The 24,291-nt window shown below is 37.9% G+C and overlaps 2 protein-coding genes across 2 annotated transcripts in view; both read right to left on the reverse strand.

Moving 5' to 3' along the window:
* Positions 1 to 1,564, reverse strand: part of Nlrp14 (NLR family pyrin domain containing 14) — a 48,966-nt gene extending 47,402 nt beyond the window's left edge. Inside the window, exon 1 of the mRNA XM_033764173.1 lies at positions 1,163 to 1,564. The gene's annotated coding sequence lies outside the window, so the exon portion shown is untranslated. The remainder of the gene's footprint in view (positions 1 to 1,162) is intronic.
* An 8,007-nt stretch (positions 1,565 to 9,571) lies between these two features.
* Znf215 (zinc finger protein 215) lies at positions 9,572 to 16,162 on the reverse strand. Its single transcript, XM_033764180.1, has 5 exons — positions 15,708 to 16,162; positions 14,747 to 14,832; positions 13,329 to 13,461; positions 12,957 to 13,025; positions 9,572 to 11,159 (listed from the first exon to the last, which is right to left on the reverse strand). Exons 1-5 carry the CDS (start codon positions 16,072 to 16,074, stop codon positions 10,219 to 10,221), a joined length of 1,596 nt encoding a protein of 531 aa, XP_033620071.1. The 5' UTR covers positions 16,075 to 16,162; the 3' UTR covers positions 9,572 to 10,218.
* Between the last annotated feature and the right edge of the window lie 8,129 nt (positions 16,163 to 24,291).

A 24,291-nucleotide genomic window follows, 5' to 3' on the forward strand; every position in this document is an offset into this window, starting at 1 on the left:
GAGACCAGTGGAATTCAATAGCTTATGCTGCAAAAGCCATCTAATAAAAGATAGGAAAACATTGTATGGACCTGTACCTAAGAACATAGTAGAGATGTTGCTTATGTCAATCAGAAAACTCAGAAATCATTCTTCTGTTGCAGAGGTTTGGCACTTGAGGTAATCATAATGCACTCATCCCATCTCTCTAGTTTTCCACATTTATTCATAGGCTCAGACACCATAACAAGAAGTAGATTTATATTCTTCAGGAACACTATAGAGAGCAGTTAATAGTGAATGCCACAAACTGAAGATAATTCATTGTTTCAGAATTGGAGATCTAAGCAGTAGAACTTAATCTCAACAGAACAGAATGTTAAGTAGAGTAAAATTTCTAAAAAAATACAGAAATAAGGACTTAAAGTAAATTTTAAATGCTGCATCAAAGTAATAAGGAAGAGGATATTGTGAAAAAGTGAACTGATCTTAATAGAAACAATGAAAAAGATGAAGAACAAGGTGATCCAACCATTAAGGATTAAGGAAGGTAAAAGCGCAGTTGGCTGTTGAATGCCCTTGACTGCCAGTAATACCAGATACAGTGTTTGAGAGAATGAGCTACTCAGGAAGCTGAGGCAGAAATATTACAAGTTTAAAGACAGTCTGGGCAACAGAGTGAGACCATGTCTCAAAAAACTGCATGCATGGTATATTGATAAGCGTTAAGGAGAAAAATAAGGAACTGAAAATGTGAGGTTGGTGGAGGGGAAGTTTGTAATTTTGGGTAGGTTGGTCAAGGATGGCCCCCTAATATTTCAGGAAAGACTTAAGGGAGCAAATGATCCATGGAGCTATCCAGGGAAAAAGAATTTCAGAGGAATCAGCTAGTGCAGTGGCTCTGAGATTAGCAAGGGGTGTATCTAGAATGAACCATGGCAAAGTAAGCAAGGAAAATAGAGAATGAGATTAAAGGTCTTACAAGTTGTAAGCACATTTGATTTTTGTTAATTAAAGTAAGACAGTGGAGGTTTTTAAGTGACATGAAAATTAGCAAGAACCAAAAGATATTTTAAAAGAGGGCTAGGGAGGTAGCTCAGTGTCTTGGGTTCAATCCCTACTACCAATTCATCATTCATTCATCAAATTAATTAGAATGTTAACATCCTTGAAAATAGTTTACCTGAACAGCATGGTATCTGAAAAATCTGGAGAACTCACTGGGGAAGGATCCAAGATATCTTTTGTTGATACTATGGAGTTGGGATAATCATTTGACCTCTCTGCATTTAGTCTTTGCTGCAAAAGAAAAGTTGAAATGAGTCCTCAGGCACCCTAAGCATTTGTCTCTGGAATAATAAAGTACTGTATTAATTTTCACAGCACACTGATTCTGAAAGTCTTCTGAGCATTTTAATGTCATTGCAATATTTTGAATTATTTTGCCTTTTAGTATATGAGATTTTATCCCTAGTTATTAATGTATATTGTTTATACAGATTAATGGATTCATTTAGACAGATAAAATACTTTAAATATTTCCCTCTCTCCACCTTAATTTCACATTTGGGGGGTGTTTCAATGTATATAATGCATTTTTAAATTGAGTTTATTGGTACACTTTAGGGATACAGTACAGTTACATTCATTGCTGGAATCTTGTACCTCTACATGACAGGTCTTGGTTCTCATTTTTTCCCCTTGTCCCTGCCCTCCCGTCACCCCCTCCTCCCTTCCCCATTTACCAACACTTTATTTCCATCTTTTCATTTTCTCACATTTTTTCTTTTCCCTTATTACCCTTTGCCTACCCATCTCACCTTCCCTGACGTTATGAAATGTATATAATGCATTTTGATTATATTTCACAGTTGCTTTGAGAGAGGTCCCATGAAGCTCATCCTGTAGTGATAAATCATATGGATTAGAAAGAGTCATGATTTTTTTTAAACACTCCCGGCACTTGAGAGTTGGAAGTAGGATTATGAGTTCAGGACAGACTAGACTACATAGTTCAAAGTTATATAAGTGAGACCCTGTCTCAAAAAAAAAAAAAAATATATATGAATACAATCAGCCGCAAATTCTGATTAACACTGATAATAAATGAACATTATTCATGACGAACACCATATTATAGACAACTATTTTTACTGTAGATTCCATAAATCCTTTGAGGAACTATCCCCTTCTATTTTTAATAATTATCTACATCAAATCTGAGGATATGAAAATAACTCATGGCTGGCCAGTCATAATGTGAAAGGTATGAGTATGTGACCCAAGCATAATTAATTAGAGTCTTTCTCTGGGATTGTTCCACAGACCTTTGAAAGATGCAGTTTTTTCCTTCAATTAGACTAACGTTAGGAGATGTACACCTATTTTGGCATGCAGAAAATTTTCTAATATATGGAAAGAACCAATTTGTAGAATAAACCCAAGCAGAGATGACACATTGTGGGATGGAGGGGGCACATCTAGTATTTTAAAGTTTCTAATGTGAATCTCTGAGGCTGTACTTCCTGAACACCTTTTTATAATCCCATGAACAGCTTTAATATCATTATTCCCTGTGCCAAGAGTCTTAACTAATATTTTCCATTTTATTATACATCAGTCAGAAGATAAATAAGGAAATACATCTGTAATATCTATATTTCCTTAGAGTGCAATGTAATAACTTATTTAGGGAAAATATTAGTAATTAATAGAAAATAAAAAACATGAGACAATTTGCTGGGAAATAATTATAGTTGGATAATGAGTTAATGTATAAGTCTAGCCATAATTTTTATTTTAAGTATCTTTATTTTATCATAAAAAGTTACCTAAGGAATTGTGGCTTTATTGGCATGGATACCACAATTTATCAAATAATTGTAGGATTGAAGATTCTAATAGAGAATCTGAAGAAAATATTATCAGTTATGTATTTATGGGTAACAAATAACTCAAAACTAACAGCTTTAACCAACAAGCTCTTATCACTTTTGAGTCAGGAATTTAGGTGTGGCTTAGACATTTCTGGTTTAGACTCTTACTAGGCTGCAGTTGAGGTGTTACCTGAGGGTGCAGTCATCTCAGTACTTTGAGATTCACTCAGCTGACTGTTCACAGATCTCGGGTCCTCATTGACTGATGGCTAGAGGTATCAGCTCCTTACTATGTGGCCTTGTCTACAGGGCACCACTCATATTATGGCAGCGAGCTTCCCTGTTGTTTTTCAGCGCATGATCTTTTAATTTATATCCCATCACTTCTGCTGTACAGTATGCAGTTCATTAGAGGAGAGTCACCAAATTCAGCCATGCTCAAGGCAAAAGCTACTGTCAAAATATAAATTATAATAAGATCTCTAAACTCACTAGGTTATATTTCTTTGAGAATTTTTGGTTATCAATAATGTTGGTCTGTACTTTTCTTTTTTCTTTTGGTTGTCTTTATCTGATTTGGTGCTACTGAGGTAATTCTGTGCTAAGAGGATGAGTTTGAAAGTTTTCCCTCCCTTCAAATCCTTGGAATAGTTTGAGGAAAACAGGCATTATCTCTTTAAAGCTCTGGTAAAATCCTACTATGAAGCCATGCAGCCCAAGGCTATTCCTTGTTAGCAAACTTTTTTTTAAATCATTCAATCATGTTACTTATTAGAATGTCCAATTTTTTTATGTCCTTGTGGTTTTTGTATCTAGAATGAATCAATTTCTAGGTTTTCTAATTTATTGTTGTTATTCATAATAGTTCCTAATTATCTTTTGTGTTTCTTTAGATGTAATGTTTCCTTTTTCATCTCTGATACTATTTCTTTGGGCCTTCTCTTTTTTTCTTGGTTAGCCTAGCTCAATTTTGTTGTTCAAAGTCAACGTTTTCTATTTTTCTCTATTTAGTTTATTTCTGGTCTTTGTTAATTCCTCTACTAATTTGGGGTTTTGTTTGTTCTTGCTTTTCTAGCTTCTTGAGTTGACATGTTAGGTTATTTGAAATTCTATATTTTTTTGAAGTAGGCACGTATTGCTAAACAGACAAACGGATAAAGTGTATTTCCCTCTTAGTACTGCTTTTCATTTGTTTCAAGAATTTTTAAAATTCAAACCCAGGTGTGTTGGCTCATGCCTGCAATCCCAACACTCTGGAGGCTGAGGCAGAACCACTCATGAGTTTGAGGCCAGCCTGGGCTACATAACAAGACTGGGCTACATAGTAAGACTGGGCTACATAGTGACATAGTGAATTCAAGGCCAGCCTGAACTACATAGCAAGACCGTTTAAAAAAGGGGGGGAGCAGGGGATTTGGCTTAATGCTTCTGCCACCCACTCACAAGCACAAGGGCCCGAGTTCCATCCCCAGTACCAAAAAAAAAAAAAGTTTTTAACTTTAAAATTTTTCCATTTAATGTCTTAATTGACCAATTGGTTAAGAGAGTGTTAACTGCCTGCCATACATTTGTACAGTTTCTAAGGTTCCACTAATAGATGATTTCTAGGTTTAGTCCAATGTATTCATGAGAAGATTCATGCTTGATTTTGATTTTTTAAAATTTATTACTTGTTTTGTAGCCTTATATTGACCCTAGAGAATCTGCTATGTATGTTGTACCTGTTGGGTGAAATATTCTGCATAAATGTCTATTAAATCCATTTAGTCTACAGCAGACATGAACAACCCATGGCCATGGGCCACAGAAAGCACTGCACAGCTAGTAATTTAGCCCAAGATCATAAACTTTAACATTATTATGTAACTCATACTGATTTTTTTTTTCATGACATAATCATATCATGGTGCTTGAGTACAGAATGTAGCGGACAACAGAATGCTGATTTGTTCTGGTAGGTAAATGAGCTACCTGTGTTTCTCAAGACCACAATGGGATGTCCTTCTGAGACAAGACTACCCATTTGATTCTTGGGGTTCCAGGGGGATGAGTAAGCCTTTCCCAGGGCCTGGACAAGCCAAGCTACTCAGGGAAAGCAGTCATGGCCACTTGCTGATTCTTGGGGCTTCTACAAGCTGAGTCACTCAGAACTGCCTTCCTGCTTCACAGGTCCCAACAGTGGGTTCACAGGGCTGCCTCACTATCTTTGGTCGAGCAGGAGTATGGTAGTGTCGCTGGACTTTTTCTCTAGAAGCCTCTGCAGGATGAGATGCTCAGGGAGGTCCACATAGGTTCTTTGTTGGGCAGTGGGAAAGTGGGCAGCACCATGTAGCTGGTTCACAGGGATAGGTCTGCTTAGTTGTTGGGGACAACTCCTTCACAGCTTTACAGGACCTCACAAGCATAAATTGTTCTTTTTAATGATTACTATCAATTTGGTGAGATTCTCATTCATAGGATTGTTCTCATTTCTTCATATTGTTTACCTGCATGATCTTGAAGCTCACTGAGCTTTCTTAGGAACATTACTTTAAATTCTTTGTCATGCATTACATATAAATCCTTCAAATTCAGATTTCTGGAGAATATTTTTCCATTGGAGGTGCATGTTTCATGCATCTTTTGTTCTTAATTGGTGTCTATGTATCTGGTGTAATGTTTCTTCCAATTTTTGATGTAGGAAAGTATTTTTCCATTTGGGTGGATGTATGATGTCAGTTGAATAGGTGCCTTGGGTTTGGTTTTATGGAAGTTCAAAAGTATAGTCTCAGTGTAGTTTCACCTCTGATTGATGTTGTCACTATGTGTATCTCAACAGTGTATACTGCAGCAGTTCATGAAGGTCGTTCTATGACTTTGCAGTGGATATAGGACTCCAAAACTTATGTAACTTCAGGCTTCACAGAACTGAGTCCTGATGGCATTGCTAGCAGCTGCTACAGTCTCAGTGGTGCAGAATTTGGACAGAATTGTTCCCAGGTTCCTCAGGGCAAGCACAGGTGGTATCAAGGTTGTGGCACCAGTAGCCACAGTTCCTGAGCTGCAGATGTGAAGCAGCCTTTCCTGAGAACTGCCAGGATGAATATCAGAAAGGCCTGGACTGGTGGTATCAGCAGCACAGTTGTGGAACCAGAGGATGGTGTAGGATCTCTCCTACAGGCTGAATGAACACAGATGACACAGAGGCCTGTGGCATTATACTGTGGACTTGTGACTTTGGAGCACAAAGGATTACTTCCTTAAGTTCCACAAAGTGTTGCAGTTAGTGCTGAGGCTTGAAGTGGTGTTACCTGCTTTCTTTCAGTTGTGGAACCAAATGCAGGTCCGATGGCACAAGTCTTTTGGCACCAGCACTATCCAAAGTCCAAAGTCTGTGGGCTCTGATGTTCCCTAGGTCTTCCTGGATATGTGCAGGTAGTTTGGGCTGATAGAGTTGTTATCCACTATGGATATATGGAGCATTAGGTAATCTTCCCTTGGTACAATGGGTTAAACAGGGACTACTGGGGTTTGTGGCTTTGGTATTTATGGTCCTGGAGCTAGTGGTGGGAAGGTACCTTGGTCATGCTGAGCAAGTTCTTGTGGGGACAAGGCTTGTTGTGTTTAAAGTTCTGGAGCAGAAAAATACATGTGGCTGCTTCCTCTGGTCTCCAGGGCCAAGCTTGAGTAAAGCTAAGGGTTGAAGCTGCAGTCCTAAGGCTGTGGTCTGGACAAGAAATCTTCCCTAGTTCTTCCTGGGTGACCTCAGGTGTCAGTGAGAATTGGGGACACTGGCAGCAGCACCCTTGGAACTGTGGAACTTGGCTGGGAGCCTTTGCAGCTCCCAGTGGATCCATGTGGGTAAAACTAGGACTTTGTAGTAGTAGCTACAGACCCGTGATTTTGGTCTTGAGTAGAGACCCTCCCTAGAGCCAGCAAGGTAATGGCAGCTGCTGGTCTAGAAGCTGCAGAATGCTGAAAGGGGTTGCCTATCTCACCACGAGGTCATATAAGCCCGAGGATTTGGCTGATGGCACTTAAAAGATGGGACTGGGCACTGACTGTGTTTAAGTGGTGTAAATTCTGGGAGATTGGGTAAATCCAAAGAGAGTTTCTTCTTTTGGAACAGAGGAGTCATTTTTAGACCAGCCAGCTCCCCAAACTGGATTTAAAGATTTTAAGTACTGTGGACCTCTGCAGTTAGAACTGCCAGTCTGCTGCAATAATTGGGTTTGCTGTTACTTTCCTGCTTTATGCTGGCTGTTTCCTGATTTCAGTTGGGGACCTAGAGTTGATACTGTGAATTGTTTTGTTACTTTCTGTAGGTTAACTTTCAAACTCTCTATGTTGTAGGTTTTGTCACTTCTTTGTTAATTTCAAGAATGTTCCACTCACTTTCCTCAGAAAAATTATTTCACTGCCTCCCGCCCCACTGTGGCAGAGTTGTGTACAAGCATCTCTATTCAGACATCTTGGCTCCCTCATTCAGTCTGGTGTTTGTTTCCTTGCCCATACTTGTTGCCTGGTCAAACTGAATTCAACAGGTGTTCTTCCCTTTATAGATTGGATACCTGGTCCCTTAAATTCCTATTGCCTTTCTTTCAGTAGTCTGTGCATTGTATTCTATCCTCTGGAAAAGTATAAATTCATGTCTTTGAATCCTTGTTCCCTCCCCTGCATTGAGTTTTAAAGGCTCTCAATACAGGTTAAATTTTCCCCACTGGAAGGTACTTTATATTTGTGGTAGTTGTGTATGAGTTATATTTCTTGACAGTCTCACTACATTTAAATATTTTTATCTCTACTCTATGGTTTATTTCTGTCCAGAATATGAATGTTTTTATTAGCTAAAATAGAGCATTTTCCTCATGATTATGTTTAATGTTGTAACCAGTTTTCCACAGCATATTTAACATTTTTTGGTTTTAATACATTAATATTTATATTACAAATAGTCTGCATAAAAATGTACATACACTTCAGCAGTTTGCCATACAAATAAATGTCTGGAAGCTAATGGGCACAACTTTGAGCCCCTTTTGTAACTGTAAAGTCTAAAGGTAACTTGTATTGACCTTGTGATGCTTCAATGAATTTAGTATTAAAATAACTGCAAGTTTTTCTTTTCCTGATGTATAAATTTTTTGGCAGACTCTGTATATCCACATAGTTAATGAATCTGCATATGGTGTATATGTATATATTGAGTTGACTTTTTTCCACACTGAAGTTATAATTTATGATACATAAAATTCTTACAAGCACTTTAAATGTAGCTACAATCAATTTTGTTCAAAAGCTATCTATTCCTAGGCCAGTTGCACACTGTATTACTAGTCGGAATACTGACCCTTTACAAAAATGTTCTCAGCTACTTTAACTATCTGCAAAATGAACTTTATAACCATTTTGTGAAATTCTCAAATATTTGATTAGAATTTTGAAAAACAGTAATATGGGGATATAAACAGGTCTACATTAGTCTTCTCAGTCAAATGTTTTTCCATTTATTCAGGATAGTTTTTGAGGAAAGTGGGTACACATATCTCAATTCATTAGGTTGTCCCAGTGGTTGACTGTGTCATTATCAAATTTTCTTTTTTCTAATTATCATTTGTTTTCCTTTTCTCATATCATTACTTCTAGAGTATTGAATAACTGTGGCATTAACAAATACCTTGTTTACACCAAACTCCTAGGGTAGCTTGTAAGATCTCTCATGATAAGGCCTTTGAGTCTTTCCCTAGCAGTACATGTACGTGAACAATCCCTCTTACTCAATGTCATCTTCCATCCAATGAACTTATGCTTCCTGATTATGTAATGCCATTCCTCTGTAGCTAGTTTTTCATTTATCATCTCTACTAACACTGCCCCTACAATCTAACTTCCACTCGCTCTTCATGCATCATCTTAGATATCTGTCTCTGATGGCACATACTAAAATTCAAATACTGGGCTGGCAATTTAGCTCAGTGGTTCCACCACCTGCCTTGCAAATGCAAGGAACAAAGTTCCATCCCCAGTTAAAAACAAAAAAAAAATTAAATACTTATGAAATAAGAAGTAGGCATACAAAAAGAGGCTGGAGAAGATGTCAATCACCTGTAAATATCCTGCAAGGAATAAAGTTTAAATGCACTCTAAAAAAGGTATTTGAAGCTACTTTATACTGAAAATAGTGAGCATAACATTTAGGAACTTTTAAAAAACCTAGGCCCACATACCTGATTGTTGAAAGAAAAGATAATTAAGCAATAACACGAGTACTTTATCTTTTGACCACCTAAAAGAAAAAAATTATATTTATTAAAAAATGAAATATGACTCAGAATACCTTTTTAAAAAGTCAGCATCCATTATAGTTAGTATCAGTAAGGGATTTGATGTTTTTGTATTGAACAATGTTTTCCTTTTGCACTCCTCCAAAAAGTTGCCTTATGTTCACATATGAATTTCCATACCAACTTCTTGCACTGGGTTTTGTAATATAGCTTGCATTCTAATGTAAAGGATAAATGAAGAAACACAATATTTGACATTTATCAACTTATCATAGAGGTCCCATCTAGTATACCTTTCCTGCTTTTGCAAAAGGTATGAACTCTGATGAGAAGCCACCAACATCGATTGGGAATTTCTCCAGCATGAATGGGGGAGAGGTAGATAAGGCATACCATTTGGCTCAAAAAACCATTTGGGATCTGAAATAGCTTATAGAAGACACAATTTGGTACACAGTATTATGATACTTTATTGAACTTATAAAATTTGGCATAAATGACAGATCTGTCTTCAGGCTATAGATGTTTCTCCAGCCTAGATCTCAAGTACTTTTTAAAAATGCAGATTTAAGGAACACATACAAATGAAGAATTCAATCTTCCACTGCAGTTGCTAACTCCAATTCTAGTCCCAAAGGGTACTGACAGGTAAAGATAATGTCAGGGGTGAAATAAATAGGAATAACTGGCAGTCACTGCCATTATTATTATTATGTCTGGTCTTTGCCATTAATTCAGAGGTTTCAGTACTTAAAAGTGTTCTCCTATATTATACTTGCCATAAGCTTGTTTTACTGTGATCTTCTCATATGGACCAACAGTTTATTAAATATCGACTCTAAACATATTTCTTGGTTGCTCATTCATCAATAAATCAGGTGAATGCAAGAAGCAATCCTATTTATGAACCAAAGAAAGGCAAGGGTAATATAATAAAATGATAGACAAAGACTTGTGTGGTGATATGCTGAAGTACAAACGCTGGTCGCTTCATTTGGGAGTCTAGAAAAGCTCAAATAGATTTCTCTCCAGTACTGTCACATTACTAAAGGAATAATCTTTCACAAATGCTTTCTTAAATTTATTATATTCATAGGATTCTAATACTCATGATGCTGAATGAGCTCTGCACCTACTGAAGGTAATCGTGTTTCTTCCTTTTCATATTTACCTTGAATATGAAGCTTTTGATGTTTAGTAAGACTTGAATGTCGGTTGAAAGTTTTCTTACAGTCTTTACATCTGAATGGTCTCTCTCCTGTATGAATCACTTGATGTCTTAGAAGGGAGGAACTGCGGTTGAAGGATTTTCCACAGTCAACACATCCATAGGGATTGTCTCCAGAATGGGGTCTTGGATTTTTATTAGTGTTTTCACTCTTACAGAAGGCCATTCCACACTCATTACCTTCAGAGGCCTTTGCCTTCGTATGAATTTTCAGATGTTTTGTAAGGTTTGTGTGCCGGTTAAAAAATCTACCACATTCACTGCATCTATAGGGCTTTTCTCCAGTGTGAATGATCTGATGTCTAAGGACGGATGAACTTCGGCTAAAGGTTTTCCCACATTGATAACATTTATAGGAATTCACTGTTACATACCTTTTGTTGGGCTGAATAATATGTGTATTAATGCTCAAGGCATTTCCACATTCATTAAATTGTGAATGTGGCTCATCCACAGAGTCTGAATTAAACTTCAAGTTAGTTTTAAACTTGTGTCCACTTGGGGACCTTATTCCTGTCGGAGTTTCTTGTTGCATATTCCAAATAGAGTTAACTGATATAAAGCTTTTCTTATTGTCAATAGATTCAGAATCTCCTTCCTTATTAGAGACTGTCATATGAATGAAAGCCTCTTGAGGCAAATTTATGTCCTGCTTTTCCTGGTTCCTATGAAACTGATTCTCACCCCTCCATTTGTGTACAGAAGTGTGTGTATTTTTGGCAGGCAATGCCATAATTACTCCATGAGATGATTCTTCTGCAGAAACCTTCTGCTTTAGAATTGAGTCTTGGTTTTCTGAAATACTGTCCATGTCTAAAAAAAAAAAGTATATAAAATTAGATAAACTAAATGACAGGAAACTGCCTAATGAGGATATAGATCTGAATCAGTCAGCAAACTTGTAAAATGCAAATATATGTGTGTGTGTGTGTATTCATATTGATATTCATGTATTAAAGGTGGATAAAGAGGGCTTACAGCATGGAATGTCAGTGTATTTGAACAAGTGGCTGCTGATTTCCAAGAGAAAGAAGCAGAAGCTGTCCGTCCATTATAAGCTAGACCAGGAACTGACAAAGTGTCACTTCTGCCTATTTCAGTGGTTAGACTGTATCACTGCTGCCTGAGACTCAAAGGGAAGGAAAACAAGGTCTACAACTTGATGGGATGAGTGACAAGGATTTTGTGGCCATCTTTTAATACACCATAATCTATGAACTTTTTAGGAAAATAAGTTATACTTACTGCGGTAAATTCTAGGTTGATCACTGTAACATATTTAAATGATGAAATTGGGATAAAATCAAGGAATGTTTTAGTTTTAGGATGGAAAGATTCTTAAATGTAAAACTGACAAGGATAAAACAATGGAGGGCCACATATGTGTTGCACTTATAGGATAACAAGTCTGAAAAATTTGTAGGGTAGACACTACATTTTTTATAGAGTATCAAATAGGCAACTGCTCAAGATATCACAATAGATGAACAAGCTATAAAATGACATATTCCTGGTGTATTTTGGGAAATATTTTGTGAATTTCCCCACAGTTTAATAAAACAATAAATCTTTAGAAATCACAAACATCATAAACACATGGCTTTAAAATTTTTTTTTAAAAAACCCAAGTTTCTGCATCTTGTGGCACATGCCTGTAATTCCAGCACTCTGGGAGGCTGAGGAAGGAGGACTGTAAATTGAAGCCCAGCCCAGGCAACTTAGCAAGATCCTGTCTCAAAATAAACAAGGGCTGGGATTGTAGCTCAATGCAAAATCCTTGTACCATGCCAAAACAAAAAGCAAAAATAAAACAAACAAAAACAACAAAAACCAAAAACCAACATATTAGTACTGTGTAGCTCTGAGGAATGAGGTAATGGGTGAATTATATTCTTTTTCATATTTTTCTATACTTAACTAAAATTTATAGTTATCTCCATTTTATACTCTCTTGCAAAGTGTTGATAAGAATAGATTATGGTGAGGATAGGGAGTTAATGCATAAGAGGTTACACAAACAAGGAAAAATGAAAATTAGTAGAAGCCACTTCAGCACACAACAATCTTGGTGTTTGTTTGTTTTTTTGGTACTGGGATCAAACCTGGGACCTTGTGCTTGCGAGGCAGGCAGCAGAACCACTGAGCTAAATCTCCAGCCCGCAGATTTGTTTTCTTTTTTGTAAAAAAAAAAGTGTTAGGGGTCCAGGGATTTAGCTCAGTGGTTCTGGCAGCTGCCTTGTAAGCACAAGGTCCCGAGTTTGATCTCAGTACTGGGGGGAAAAAAAAAGTTCAGTGTTAAATTGGCTGTTTGCTTATTTGGTACCATGGGCTAGATAATGTTCTCAGCTGTTGTATCAGCTCAGTTAGTCCTCACAGTAGGTACTTTAAAGTTACAGGTAAGGAGTTGCCCCAAGTCACAAGCTTTAAGTTAATTGTTGTGGTCTTAATCCATGACACTATTTTACCACATATGAAAAAGAACCTGTGAACAAAGGCGATGATGCCTCCTTTTATTTACCCCCAAAGTTTAGGTAGTTTTGCTGTCATCTCCCCAACAAATAATTCAAACAGTAACACCTTACAAATACTCCATATGTGCCTGGTTCTTACCAAAAATGGTTGGGATTTCTCCTTCCATTATCCGTCTTTTATTCTCATTCTCCAAGCTGGGGATCTCAACTGGTTTTGAAAGCAGGTGAATTGTTAATTGAGAAAATAAAATGATAACAGAAAACATACATATATTTTATATTACAGGGAAAAGAATTCCAGTAGGCTAAGCTGCTGAAGCATGAGGCCAAAAAGCACCAATGGACCTGTGTACTTCTGGCTCTATAACAAAAATGACTTTCAACTAGACAGAGCAGGAAGATCTGCTGTTAGAAAACCTGAATACATACCTAAATGAACATAACTTCAGCAGTCATACAACTTTCAATAGCCAATACTACTAGTAGACAGTAGATAAATACATAGATGCACCTTCATGCAATAAATTCAGGTTCCTGTAATTCTCCAGCATCACATCCCTGTGCAGGTTCTTTTCAGCAGAGTCCAGTTGCCCCCACTCTTCTTCACTGAATTCCACAACCACATCTCTGAATGTTACTGGTTCCTAAAACATTAAATTCTTTTTTAAACAAAGGTCATTCCCCAAAATATACCAGAGGTAGAATGAATTTGGAATAAATACCATAAGAGCCAGAATATGTAAGAAATTGATAGGACAATTTTTGGGTTCAAAGTGATGAAGAAGGAATTATATTAAGGGCCAGTCAACGTAGCACTTTATATACTCCGGGAGGTCTGAAAAATAAAAGGAAGTGCAGTCCTTACTTCAATCTACTTGTACTTTGAGAAGCAAAAGACAATTAAAATGACTGTGGAACAAAATATTCGTACAGAATACACAGAATTTACAGAAAAGGAATTAGGAGTTTGAAGTAGATTCAAGAGGAATTGTAATGAAAAGGCAGGCCCAGCCTGCTTTCTCCTTATCATTCCAGACCTCAGCACAATGTCACCTTATAAGACAGGCAAAACTGCCTGATTACTGGTTAATCTTTACTACATTAGGCTTCTTTCATTGGTAGTAATTATTACTATTTGCCTATACACTTCTATTAGAACGTAATTGCCACAAGAAAAGGACTGTGATTTTTTTTTTTAACTGATATTTTTAGCCTTCAGAAAAGTGTCTGGCATATTAGGCTCAAATATTTGTTAATAAGTAAATTCTCTCACCTTACATTATCAATTAATTCACTTCTCTCTCCAGCACCTTTAACCTTGTCTTTATCTGTGTTTTCAATCACACTAAAATATATAAAACTCTACCCTCCTCATCCTTCAGAGTCAGACTTTGTGAATAAATTGTCTATTTTGACTATTTCCTCAACTTCTCTTTCCACAGCCCAACGCTACCTGGCTTCTCTTCCCATGCATGTTAGTGAACAGATGCTACTTAGGTTGTATGACCTGACTTTTGGAAACATTTCTCTTCTAACTATTCTCATACTTTGGCTTCAACGACATCATATTTCCTTCTATATCTTTGCTTCTTTCTTTTCAGTATCCTTTGAAGTTTTTCTACTCCTGCTTAGTAAATAACATTGCTCAGCATTCTATTCATGGGCCCATTCACTTTTAATTCCAACATTCTATGGTAAGGCTCTACAGCTTCAATTATTGTCTATTTCTTGTGGAAGCAGATTCATAAGAGACTACAAAATATTTTCCAAAGAGTCTGTTACCAATGAAATAGGTGTAACGTCCTGTGGAAGAATAAGTGACTCATGCCCTTGGATGGAAGTCTGTTTGACATAAGTTCAAAGGCAAGTAAACGCAGGTCATATAAAAAAAGAACATACATTCCAGCCAAGAGTGGGACTGTAACTCACCTGGGGCTTGTCTGTTAGTGAGTCAGCTTCCATATGCTCTGCCTTGGTGTTCCCCTTCTGAGAGGCAGAGTCTTTGGAAGGTATTCCTGATGAGAAAAATTGTTAGGGAGACAAGTTCTGCACTGAAGCCACTTGTGATGACGGCAGTAGTGGCATTAACATGTGATTCACAGGAATCACCTATGAATCCTTAGGACTCTGTAAAAATAATGTCAGACCCTGCTAGCAATGAGAATCTGCTCATTAAGTACTGCTTTTTTCATTGTAGATTATCCCACATTGATTTCAAATTTAATATGCTATTTGATTAATTTATTATCCCCCCTATATATACACAGCATTTGCTACTTATATCCCATTCATAGAAAGAACATGAGTCTACACCAAACCTTACTCTACTTATACCTTAGAGACAGTTTAAAACTTAAACTCCTCTGTCTTACTAATGGTCTCTCATCTTTAACATCTAATATATTATAACAGCCTAACTGGTTTTCCTATTTTCAGAACCCTTAGCACCATGCTTTTCATGAGAAGTTGGTAGACTTTTCCTCTAAAGGTCCAAATAGTAAATATTTTAGATTTTGCAGGCAATACATCTCCTCTGCAACTACTCAACTCTGGTCATAGCATGAATGCACATATAGACCAAATGTAAGTAAATGGATGTGGCTGTGCTACAAAAAATTTTTATTTTTAAAATTATTTGGCCTTTGGGCCATATTTTGCTAAATCCTAACAACGTGGTATTTTTAACAGGCAAATAAAATTGTGTTACTTTTCTACTCAATCTGTGAGATTTAATTCTCTATTTTCATTATCTACAGAATAAAGTCCAGGCTTCCTACTACAGTAATAAAAAGTCCTTCGTGACCTGGCACCTGACATTCTCTAGTTTCAGAAAAAGAAAACTTGTCTTCATAGAGTCATCTGTTCTATTTCTACTTTTTTATAGTCTTACCCTTGTCTTTGAGCATTTCAATGACATCCTCTATGAAGGTCACCACATCTTTGCTACTCTTGGGATGATATAAATTTACCCAAGTCCTGACTTCTTCAGGGAGGACTGCCAGGAATTGTTCTAGCACCAACAGCTCCAAGATCTGCTCCTTTGTGTGAATTTCTGGTCTCAGCCACTGCAGACAGAGCTCCCAGAGTTGGTGCAGGGCTTCACGGGGCCCAGATACTTCCAAATACTGGAAATGTCTGAACTTCTGGCGAGATATTTCCTGCTGCCAAGACTCATCTGCTCTCAAGACGTTACTCTGTTCATACAGAGCCAGATTTTGAGGTTCTGAGACAGTCATGAACTTCTTCAGAGGCTCCATCCTCCTAAACCAAATACCACTGTAGTTCAAATCTTCTGTACTACAGGATTTTAGTACTTTTCAAGCTTGGACTAAGCATCCATTTACTATATGCAGTATGCTCTGAATCAGGTTATATCATAGTAAGGAGAAGAGTTCCAGTAGCTTCAGACATAAAACCAAGATTCAGTGTGCCGAGAGACTGAAACACAAAACAAAACAAAACAAACCTGACCAATAGATAATAAACACCTATTAGCACAGTGTTACAAGATAAAATAGTACAATGGTCCTAAAATTTCCTATGGATTTCATTTTTCTTTTTTCTTTAAATACAAGTCTAATTCAGACAAAATAAAACAAATACAATGCCACAGAAAAAGAACTATCAATGAACAAAAAGATCCCTTGAAATATGACTGGTGGAAAAAAGTCAAGAAGAGGTATAGAGTCCCAGCAAAGAAATGAACTGGACCCAGATACTAATAAGATTACTGACATTTAGAAACTTGAAGAAAGGAGCTAAAGGTGTAGGGAAGGTGTGATGCGTAGGGGAAGAACAAAAAGGGAAAAGAAAAAAATGTGAGAGAATGAAAAGATGAAAATAAAGTGTTTGTAGATGGGGAGGGGAGGAGGGGGTGAAGGGAGGGCAGAGGTAAGGGGAAAAAATGAGAATCAAGACTTGCCATGTAAAGGTACATGATCCCAACAATGAATGTAACTGTACTGTATCCCTAAAATGTACCAATAAACTCAATAAAATTAAAAAAAAAGTATGCAAATTAGTGCTTGAATACGTAAGAGGTTTTACCTGGAGGTTTTAATGTTTTACAGGGGTGATTAGGGATGATTGGGAAAGCAAGGCAAGATGGAATTAAAGGAAAACTCCATTATCTTTCACAGTTGGTATTTCCATGAGGCTCAACACCAGCCATTCCAGACCATCTCATCCATGCTGGTGTACGCGTCTGGAGCACTGGCCCGTTACCGAATGGAAGAGTGGGCAGCAGTGAAGCTCATTCCCTAGCTCAGCAGAACTGGATTCAGATTCCAGATGTGGTCCTTGCTATTACCCCTCTTTATCTCGAGCTCTGCTGTCTGTCCCTTCCCCAACCCATACTGCCCTCCCTTTCTGTTCCGTCAGCTAGCCCACCTCGATGCCAGGACAGATCCCGCGTAGGGCAGAGCTGGAAGCCGGCAACCACCAACAATCTGAAGAAAACTGTGCACTCCCCCGGGGCCTCCCTCAAGCATGATTCTCAATTCTGCGCACCCACATCCGCACTGCCCGTGACCCAGGCGATACCTGAGAACACAGATGCTATCCAGGACCCTATTGAGCCCGGTGCCAGAGTGGAAACAAACGCGGAAGAAACGCGGAAGTTGCCTTTCTGGGTGGTGCAAGAAGTAGGCGTTAACCACAACAGAACCAAAAAGCCTTGGCCCTCCCGGGCCTTTAAACTGCCCGCCCATAGCGCACTTCCGGCTAAAGAAGCGCCCAGAATTCCCCGCGGCCAGCTTCCTGCTGGGTCCTAAACCGACTGCCCCTTTCCCAAACCCCGCCTTCTTCCCAGACCCCGCCCTCTTCCCGCTGCCCTGTAGACAATCCATTCTTCAGGTAAATTGGAGAAAGGTACCGAACTTTCAGCAGTTTTTTTTTTTTTTCCCTTCTAGGAAAACTGACCCAAACCTTCCTTTCCTTGTACTCCTTCCACCCCCATTGACCTGGAACTAAAAAAATTGACATAATTTCAACGAGATAATCTTGTATATTGCGCAGTCTTCACTGATTGATCGATTCACTGATTTGTTCAATTATGCAATGAGGTAAAATATCTCTCAGATCTGAGTTCAGTTTTGGTTTGCTGGATTAGGGACACGGTGGCGTCCAGGAAACGCTGTTAGGCATTTGGATTTATTCTTCTGGAGCCTAGAGATATCTTGAGCAAGACATAAGATTTGTGTCAATTCTGGGTAGATGGTAATGCTAAGAGTGAAATGAGATTGAGGGGTCCTGGGGGGGGGACTAGAATTTGGGCAGAGGAGTACCGAGTACATTGCTTGAGACAGGAAATTTTCATAAATTTAATGTGTCTACAAAGAAAAGAGAGGAGGATCAGCCTCAAATTAGCAGCAGGAAATCTAGTAATGCGGGGACTAAAAAGGGAAGGAAAGTGTGTCATACCAGAAGGATTGCCCAGTGTTTTAATTACATGATAATATAATTAGTGCTTGAGTAGACATAGATACACAATGATGTAAGAATAGAGCAAGAGAACACAAACCACTAGGTCAGGGAGAGCTTCCTTGAAACTTTAGATCTGGGCCAGGAGTTGGCTAAGCTGAAGGAAGATGGGAAGTAGGGCTTTCTTCCAAACTACTCTGTACTCTTTACTGTCATAAATTATGTCATAAGTGTCATCTCATTTAATCATCATCATAACACTTAGGGTAGAGATTATCGTTCCCAAGTTTGATGAAACAGGTGTAAAACCAGAGTTCAGATTTCCTCATACTTGCTCCATTGCTAGTTGCTCTATGCTTCAAATTCAGATGATCTTTATTAAGATACTGAGATTTGTAGAACAATATTTTCTAAAATCAAGGTATGATGGATAACACAATTCATTTGTAGGGAATTGATTCTATAAAAGTCATATTTAACTAGTTAGACAAGAATTTTTAACTTGAAGTGTTGCCTGTTAATAGGCTCAAACATCCTACATGGCCAATTAAGAGGCAACAAAAGGAAAAGGCACAAAGAAAAGAGACTCCTCCGCCTTCCTGTCATATCTCGTCTAAGTATAAAGTTTCTGACCAGCTGTCCTCAAAAGTCCACTGAAAGCTTTTATACTGCTAATTAAATAAGGGTTATTTTCAGGTCACGGTGATCTCAATGACATGCTATTTTTTTTTTAACAGTACAATTGTATAGGGTTTCTCTCAATATATGACCATTACAATACAGTGAAGGACCGTAAAGCCATGTGGGACTGTTTCTTTAAGATGAATAAAATTGTTTGGTAAAAATTCTATTCCCTTTTATTATCATGAAATCCATTTCCTCTGGATTAGAACCAGTTCTTACATAGATAATATGCAGAGAAAACCTGACCTGACTTAAGCCAACAGTTTTTCTTTGATGACTTATTTATTAATTCAGCAAATTTTTATCAAAAACTTGACTATGTGGCAGATACTATGCTAGGCATTGGAGACACTGGTGGTGTACTAATAAATACGACCAGAAGAGGCCCGTTTTAGAAGTCAACAGAAGCATTCTCTGTGGTAAGATACTGCATTTCTTCATTCATGTTTTGTGTGCTATACAGCTTTAAGAGTATTGTATCGTATAGTTGTGAGTTGCACTGGGTCAATCTGGAATGCAGATATTAGTAAGGATGATTTGCTTTCGTAAGTCATGTGGCATGGAAGTTTGTCAACTTTTTGCTTCTGATCACCTTTTCTATGTGAGACTAGGAGGGGGTGGGAGACTGCCCCCCCCATAGGCTAAATATATCCAAAATTCACTTACAGAGGACCCTCAAGTTAGGACCCTCGAGTTATGACTGACATATGAACAATTTGGGTTACAAACAAAATTTTAGTTTTACTTACTAACAAAGTCTTGAATTGTGACCCAAATGCCAGCTGCTTGTGCTTCCAGATGGGCTCAGATACAGATTAACCCTTCAAGAGTTCTGGAAAGAACATTACAACATCCTTTCCTGTGTGGGGTAAACTGAAAAATCCTGGGCCAGCGTCTAAGGACACTGAGATCTGTCTGGATGCAGGAGAGAGACTTTGAAGGCTGTGTAGAAGAGCCTGAGACTTCAATTGACCAACTTGAGTTACAACCAGCCCTTGGGAATGAATCAAGTTTATAAGTTAAGGGTCCACCATGTTTGGTCTCTGTTCCAGGGACAGCACAATGTATTATTTGGACTCAATAAATTCGATACATTCAGAATAGACTTTAAATTAAGTACAAGCTATAACATGAAGAAAAATTTTCTTCAGTAAAACTAGAATTTAAAAAGAGAATTTGTATAAGTACAAAAATTATAAAAATAGTACAGATTTCTCATAAGCCCTACAAACTAGTTATTTGTATTATTGTCATCTTACATTTTTATGGTGTATTTGTTACAAGTAATAACTTTGATAACCTTATTACCTAAAATCCATAATACTTACACATATTTCTTTATATGTATGCTTTTGCTTTTTTGTTGTTGTTGTTTTTGTTGTTTTGAGACAGGGTCTCACTCTGTAGTTGAGAATGACCTGGAACTCACTGTGTAGCCCAGGCTGGTCTCGAACTCACAGCAATCCTCCTGCCTCAGCCTCCTGAGTGCTGGGATTACAGGCGTGCCTGTACCATGCCTGGCTCCCTATGTTTGCTTTTTAAATTTTATATCTTTTTGAATTTTTTCTGCTCTAGGATCTCTTCCAGGAATACCGCACTGCATGTTGTATCCTTTTAGGTTTTCCTCGTTTTTGATAATTTTGACAGTTTTGAGGAATTCTGGTTAGGTATTTTTCAGGCTCTATATTGGAATTTGCCTGATATTTTTCTCACATTTAGGCTGGTATTATAGGTTTTGGGGATGAAGGTCATAAGGATAGAGTGCCATTTTCATTAGATCATATTAAAGTGACGTACTATCAGCATAACTGGTCAGTACTAGTTTAACCTTGATCAGCTAGCTGAATAACAATAAAGAATTTTTTTTTTCTTACTTTCTTGAAGAGGCCGCATATGCAGCAATACCAGTTTCCAGGCTTAGCAGGGCCAGCCGCAATATCCAGTGCTAGCGGTGTGCTGTTGGCAGTGCAGATTTTGCCCTCTAGTGGTGACTGTCAGTCATTTCCTTATTAGACCAGTTCCGTTTTGTGAATTTGGCCTATGGTTCTAGCCACGGAAATGGAATTGCCATTATTTCAATATTTCTCATTTTTAGCTTAAACTTGCACCAAAAAAATCTCTGAATACTGAATAACCCATAATATTTATTATCATTTCTGGATACATATACTAATTTTTTCCATTATTAGCTTGCTGTGCCTTTATTCCATACCTCCCCTCCATAGCATGACAGGAGGTTGTTACAAGCAGGCAGGTTTTTATTGGTAGTGTGAAACCCTATTGACATATTTTTTGTGGATGAATGATTCTCTCTGTATCAGTTTTTCATTGCTGCATTAAAAAACTCTTCAAATCTAAGTGCCTAAAATAAGTCACCATTTTATTTTGCTCAGGATTCTTCAGGTTTGTAAATTGGACAGTGAAGAAAGCAGTTATAAGAAATGACAATATTTAACTGTGGGAGGGAATGGCTGAAGTAAATGACAAAGTGAAGATCAGTGAATATGAGAATTCAAAGTATTTGTTGTGTTAGTTATTTTTCTCTCATTGCTGGGACAAAATACCCGACATCCCAAGTTAAAAGGGAAGGGGTTTATTTGGCTTACAGTTCATAGCAGTTTCAGTCCATGATCAACCAACTCCAAGGCAGGGATGACAAACAGGCCTGGCAGGGCAGAAACAACGTGGTACACACAAGGCAGCAAAGGCAACAAGGGACCTTCACCAAGCCTTTCTGCCTCTTTAGTCCCTTCCAGACTACTAGGATTAGGGCAGTGCCAAACTAATCACTCATGTGTCGCGGCTTAGTAATCACACACGCTTAACCCTCGCATCACACATTCCAGATTCGACTACTTCTGAAAAAGAAAATCCCACCTCATATGCATGAAGCTTTGGGGGGGACATCTAAACACAAACCATAACATTTGGATATTACACTCAATAAGAAAATTAAAACAGCCAGGAACTACAAGAGGAACAGTAAGTATGTTGGACAGTATGTCAGTGAAGCAGGAGCCCAAGTCTTCAAAGAAAAAGAATGAATGACTCAAAAATCAAAGATAAAAAATTAAAAACCCACAATGTTACATTCTTAACCTTATTTCTTCCTTCTCTCTCATGGTGAAACTTCTCCAAATTAGGGTCCACACTTTCTGTTTCTAGTTTCTTACTCTTCATTCCTTCACTGAAATAGATCTAACACAGGTGGCAGCTAGCAGCCAGAGTCACCAGCTGAACTAATTAATTATCTGTTCTCATCTCTGTCACCTCAACTGGTATGTGACGGGTTTTCACTTATAATTGTATTCCAGACTGGATTTGGCTATTGTGCTACAGTTACAGTAATTTTAAAAGGATAACAACAAATTTTAAAAATGTACACTAATAAAACTCATTATGTGTCCATCATTTACCCAGAGTTGGATAAGATACAATGAAATAAGAGTGCAATAACTGGTTTTAAAATGGATGCATGGATTCAAGAAAGAAGACATAAGTCCAGGTTCTAGATTGCTCTTCACTGAAGAGAGCCAGTTTTACTGCAGAGCCATCTGAGGTCTGTGGTTCCTGTGACCCATTTATAGTGACTATAGAATAATTACCATGAGATGCCTCTAAATCTGTGATTTTAGAAACTTCTCAAAACCTATGGCTGAGTCTGGATAAAAGGAAGTGATTCTCAGGCAGTTCACTTGAACTAGGGTCTATGAGAACCAAAGTGAACTCTGAAATTGGCCATGCTAAAGGTGGTAAGCCATCATGAGCCTATAAAAGAGGTCGGCCTAGAATTAGGAAATTCCAATTTTTAAAATTCTAATTTCTCTCCTATTTCGAAATAAATATTTATTAGATGAGTTGGGCTCATTGAGAGGAAGACAGCCAAGATGAGTACAGAGTATGAAAGCATACTAGATAAAGGGATTAGAACGCAAACAAGTGCATGGATGGCAGTGAGAACTGAATTCGAACAAATACATTGATTTCAGTGAGTTGTGGTAAAGAAGAATAGTGGAAATTATCTTAGGTGTAATGTTAGGGACTTGACACTGCCATCACAGGCTGCATTTTCCTGGTGCTTCTTGGCTCTTAAAAGAACCTCATGCTCTTTTCTTTTGTTTCCCTCCCCGCAAGGCCACAGCTGTCCCGAGACGTTAGACCTGTGACCGAACCCATAAGGGGCAACCTGGCCTGTGATAGGTTAAAGGCAGCCCACCCCTCATAAATAATCAATAGCCCAGCCCAAAATGATAAAGGGATCTTTCTTTCTTTGTTCTTCTCTCTTCCCTCTTTCCTCTCTCCCTAATAAAATCTCCTGTTGGACCTCTCGGTGTGTGGCCCAGTTATTGAGCATTGCTGTGCCTCTACAAGTAACACTTGGGAAACTCAGTTGAAGATACAGGAAAATTGATTTTGATTTAATATAAGGAAGGTCTAACAGTGAAATCTGTCTTCATATATGAAGGAATGATCAAAGAACATTATATCATTCCTGGTTATGCCAATCCTGGAAATTTACCCAATAGTGCTATTATCAAGTAGTCTAAGCCTCATACTGTGCTTGAATTAAATGACCGTGGAACTCCCTTTAACTTTTATAGCTTATATGCTATTTGAGGTGATCATTTATATTCACTTTCTGGAGCTTTCAGAAGAGAATATAATGAACTAGGAAGTGTTATAGCCCCTGTAACCTTTCTCAAATTGATATCCTCTGGGCCTGAAATCCCAGTATTAAAATCTCTTCTAGATATTTTGATTCTTTTAACCAAGGTTTTACTAAGGTATACATGACCAGGACATCCAAAGTTGAAATGTCTTTGATATAAAAATAATGTATGATGGGGCCGGGGATTTAGCTCAGTGGTGCTGCCACCTGCCACACAAGCACAAGGTCCTGGGTTCGACATCCAGTACCAAAAAAAGAAAAAAGAAAAAGAAAAAAATCATTCATGAAACTCATATTAAGTATTATTTCAGGATACTCTGGCTTAATTCTCATAGATTCAATTGTGTTCACACTTAAAATATGCCCATGTGGCACCCACCAAACTCCCTGCAGCCGCTTCAAGGCAGCCTTCTGTCTTCTGCTTCTTTCCTCCTTACAAATAAAGTGTTTTCCCTTAAAAAAGTACCATGAAGCTGAATTAGCTATACATTCCTCAAAATAGCATCTGGTGCTTTTCATAATCAGAAAATACCTTTCATCTTTGTATTTCTTCTCCATGTTCCAGTTTTTGAGTGGATGGTTCAGTTTCTAGAATAAGTCCTTCATTTTGATGCTTCTTCCTGAAATAGTCTAATGCATAGATGCCCATCATAATCCTACTACGACAGCTTTAAAGGTCAGACCCATAGGATCACTGCCT

This window comes from Fukomys damarensis, unplaced genomic scaffold, assembly GCF_012274545.1.
Source record: "Fukomys damarensis isolate Sample0158 unplaced genomic scaffold, DMR_v1.0_HiC HiC_scaffold_16, whole genome shotgun sequence".
NCBI classification, from domain to species: domain Eukaryota; kingdom Metazoa; phylum Chordata; class Mammalia; order Rodentia; family Bathyergidae; genus Fukomys; species Fukomys damarensis.